General features: G+C 45.0%; 1 protein-coding gene across 1 annotated transcript; it reads left to right on the top strand.

The window, feature by feature from the left end:
• The first annotated feature begins 542 nt into the window (after positions 1 to 542).
• Positions 543 to 2,096, top strand: LOC147461575 (uncharacterized). Its single transcript, XM_086501406.1, has 3 exons — positions 543 to 1,645; positions 1,737 to 1,838; positions 1,940 to 2,096. The coding sequence occupies exons 1-3, from the start codon at positions 677 to 679 to the stop codon at positions 1,982 to 1,984; spliced, it is 1,116 nt and encodes a 371-aa protein (XP_086357532.1). The 5' UTR covers positions 543 to 676; the 3' UTR covers positions 1,985 to 2,096.
• The last annotated feature ends 647 nt before the right edge of the window (positions 2,097 to 2,743 follow it).

The raw sequence follows: 2,743 nt of genomic DNA, 5'->3' as shown, positions 1-2,743 counted from the left end.
AGCACTCCTGGTTCTTCTCAACATGCAGACAAAGTTTGGATGGAGTGACACTAGCGTCACAACGCTTTTCAGGTGATCTATTACAATTAGTTTACTTTAATAAAACTCTAAATGTATAATGATCTGATAGATTTTTACACGACTGTATCGTATTTTTATGTTGTGTAGATTGCTCAAAGAGCACATACTACCAGCTGACAATGTGATGCCAGATTCTCGAGATGAAGCAAGAAAGATTTTGCGAAACTTGGGGATGGATTACAATTCTATCCACGCTTGTCCTAATGACTACATTCTTTTCAGAGGGGAATACATAGACATGGAGAAGTGTCCGAAATGTGATTCCGAAAGATATCGAGTAGCTCTATATAGATATAGGAAGTTATGCTGAGTTATGCGAGGATGAGAGAGAGATCTCTTAAAGCCACAAATATTGTATTTGAACAATTTTTCTCCGTGTTGTAAAAGCTCTGGCTCTCTAAGTACCTTCCATGGTGTATAACGCTCTTTTCTACTCGCGCTCACATCTTTTGATTGAAAATTCTGAGTTTTCGACTTGCCTCTTCTATCACTCAATTCATTGCGTCATTACGTCATTGTATTTAATGGTCTTGACGTCATTGTCTACTCTATTCATTCAATATTAAGTTTAAATATTCGTGTGTTTAATGCAGGTATGGATGATGAGGAGTTTCTTTATTCTTTGTCACCACAGCAGAGACAGTGGTACGTGGAGCGTCATCGCTCTGGCGCATCATCGCGCGTTCCTACTCCATCCGCATCTCCCTCTCTTTCGGAGCATTCGGCGCGCTCCGAAGCTTCGGCGTCGACGAGACGAGCTTCACACTCGTCTAGACACCGGCGCTCTAGTGGTGGCGGTGGCGGTTGTTGTGGGGATTCCGCCACCGATGCCTCCACACCGCCTCGTGTTCGACGAGGCTCTTTACCCTCCCCTTCTTTGCCCGCCCCCACACCAGCCACAACATCGCCATCTACGCAAGGTTTTGCATGGCTGACTGTTCCTAGAAGCTACACACTTCTACCTACTCTGCCAGGAGCCACCCCACTCGACACTCCTCGCTTCGGGGCCCAGACGCCGGTGGAGACACCTGACGTCCGTACCCCCATCGACACGCCGCTAGAGACCCCTGCCGGGACACCCAGGTTCACGCGTCACCGGCCAGAGGGCTTGTCTTACTCCGTCGACTTCAGCGACGGCATCATCATGGATGATGACGGCAAGAAGGTGATCTCACGCATGCGTGGTCTTTGCTCTCAGCTATTTAGACACTACATACTAAACAAATGGAGTGAAGTACCAAGTGATTTAAAAAACAGAGTCATCAGCATACTTCATGATGAGTTTCCCGTTCCAACACGGGATCAGCGCTTCAATGAAGACCTGATGAAGATTCGAATGCGCGAATACTGCAAACACAAGCGTTCCGAAGTGCAAAAAGCAATCAAGAATGGGTGGAACAGGCCAGATTGGCTGGCCAAAGAAGATTGGAAGAATGCGAAGAAAGCAGCGCGCGAGAATCCCGACAAGTGGAAGCAACAAAAGGATGCAGCTAGAGCGCGAGTAGAGGCAGGGAGCTCGCACCACTTGGGGAGCGGTGGATGGGCATCATTTGAGGCCGATTTTGTAAGTGTTTTCGCATTGCTCTTTATGTTCGATAGTTTAGGGTTTATGAGTTTTAATTCTAACATAATGAAATCTTTGTATGTTTTGACAGTGGTCGATGACAGGACGTGATCCCACACCGTACGAGCGCGAGTACGCAGGCAGGAAGGGCTTAAACGCCCTGATGGACATTCTCAGTTCTTGCGGCGGCATGGTTAGTATTAGGGTTTACTCTTTTCTATTTTTTGTATTGTTTTATAAATGTCGTTATATGTTTATACTTACTGAAAGCTGTCTTATTGTCTTTTTTTGCAGAATCCGACAGATACGCCGCTTGGACGCGATGAGACGTTTGACTAGACGACGTCAGTTAGCCGTAGCTAGATAGCATTAGTTTAGGGTTTCTCATAGCTTATGTATCATGAGACGGATTTTATATGTCTTTTTGAACCATGTATATTATTACATTTGTCACCGCAGTTCCTTTTGCCAATCAATTCTTTATGCCTATGATGTTGTACAATTGTCATTATTACATTTGCCAATCAATTCATTTTGCCTATGATGTGTACAATTGTCAATTTTGCAAACAATGCGTCTTGTGGGTGACTATTTTAGGTCTATTATCTACCCTTGCACTTTTTTTAAAAAGTGAATCAAGTACAATATGGTTGATGGGTGGCAGGGCATTCAATGCCCTGCCACCAAAAAAAATTTCTCTCGGACGTCGCTATAACCGTCGCTATTTATGGCTCTGTAGCATCGCTATGAGCGTCGCTATAGTCTTCTGTGTAAACGTCGCTATGAGCGTCGCTATAAGCGTTGCTATATAGCAACGCTTATAGCGACGCATATAGCGACGGTTTTAGCGACGCCGGGGGTTATAAAAACCCAGTGTATTTCCGTCGCTAACAGCGTCACAAGAGCACACAACCTCTTGTAGTGCCCTCTCTCTTTCCACGTGCCATCCCCCTCCCTTTTGGCCTCAAAGCCAATCTAGCATCTCTTAAGATTCCCTCAAATCAACCTGAAGCAAAATTGATAAGGCCTACTACCACTTTTGGACGTGAAGCTTTGATCTTATGCGTTTCTTATTACTAGTTCCTTCGTTTCATGTTT

Source organism: Adiantum capillus-veneris, chromosome 3, assembly GCF_014529385.1.
Source record: "Adiantum capillus-veneris isolate H3 chromosome 3, ASM1452938v2, whole genome shotgun sequence".
In the NCBI taxonomy this organism is placed as follows: Eukaryota; Viridiplantae; Streptophyta; class Polypodiopsida; order Polypodiales; family Pteridaceae; genus Adiantum; species Adiantum capillus-veneris.
Note: the sequence above shows the minus strand (reverse complement) of the source record. Positions and strands in the feature narration are given on the sequence as shown.